We start from the raw sequence: 991 nt of genomic DNA, 5'->3' as shown, positions 1-991 counted from the left end.
AATTATATATACATACATATAAATTCTTCCCAAAGAAAAAGGGAAAAAAGCAGAATACCCCATAGAAGAAAAGAGCTTCTTATTTTTAAAGAAAAACCACATCTGTAATATTTAAGTAAAATGCAGGGGGGTTTTCTGTTAATTTTATTACTAATAAAGCTTGCTTAGTGTTTAAGGAAATGCACATAGCAGTATAGGAAATAAGAAACTCAAGTACATCTTTTACCCTCCTCTCTCCCTTCCCTCACTGTTACCACCCTCCTGAGGTAAATACTGTAAACATTTCGGTCCTAACCTTACCCTGACATTTTTCTTTTTTTTTTATTTATTTCTAGGAGAGAGAGAGAGAGAGAGCGTGAGCAGGGGAGGGTCAGAGAGAGAGTCACAGACTCTGAAACAGGCTCCAGGCTCTGAGCTGGCAGTAAGCACAGAGCCCGACGCGGGGCTCGAACCCACGAACCGCGAGATCATGACCTGAGCGAAAGTCGGACGCTTAACCGACTAAGCCACCCAGGCGCCCCACCCTGACATTTTTCTACGCATACACACAAAATACTTTAAGAAATACAAAATGAGATAATGCTCTGCCTTTATCTTTTTAAGGAAGGTTTTAATTACTGTCTAAAGGCATGCAGAAAAGTTCACAAATCATAAATGCTCAGTTCAGGATGCTGAACTGCGGGTGTTGGCACTTTGCAGAAACCCAGGGGGCGGATTGGCTCAGAGTGAGCGAGCTGTAGGGCGGAGACACCGGAGCCCCGGGCAGAGGGAGCCTGCGGGGCGGGGCGATCGCTCGCCGGCCCGAGGCCTCCTCCGTCCCGCCGCCAGGCTGCAGCGGCACCTGCCCAGAGGCGCGGGTCCCTCAAGGCCCCGCCGTCCGCGCCGAGATGTGGAATCCCCTTCACGAAGCCGACTCGACCTTTGCGGCGTGGCGCCGCCCGCGCTGGCCGTGCGTCGCGGCGCTGGCGCTGGCCGCCGGCCTCTTGATCGC

The 991-nt window shown here is 51.1% G+C and overlaps 1 protein-coding gene across 1 annotated transcript in view; it reads left to right on the top strand.

Moving 5' to 3' along the window:
- The first annotated feature begins 836 nt into the window (after positions 1–836).
- Positions 837–991, top strand: part of FOLH1 (folate hydrolase 1) — a 56386-nt gene continuing 56231 nt past the window's right edge. The window contains exon 1 of the mRNA XM_077763041.1: positions 837–991. This exon is cut by the window's right edge and continues 2 nt beyond it. Within this exon, the coding sequence (XP_077619167.1) occupies positions 888–991 (104 nt within the window). The 5' untranslated portion in view covers positions 837–887.

The sequence above is a fragment of the Crocuta crocuta genome, unplaced genomic scaffold (genome assembly GCF_008692635.1).
Source record: "Crocuta crocuta isolate KB4526 unplaced genomic scaffold, BGI_CrCroc_1.0 scaffold614, whole genome shotgun sequence".
Classification (NCBI taxonomy): domain Eukaryota; kingdom Metazoa; phylum Chordata; class Mammalia; order Carnivora; family Hyaenidae; genus Crocuta; species Crocuta crocuta.
This window is presented reverse-complemented; position numbering and strand designations above follow the sequence as displayed.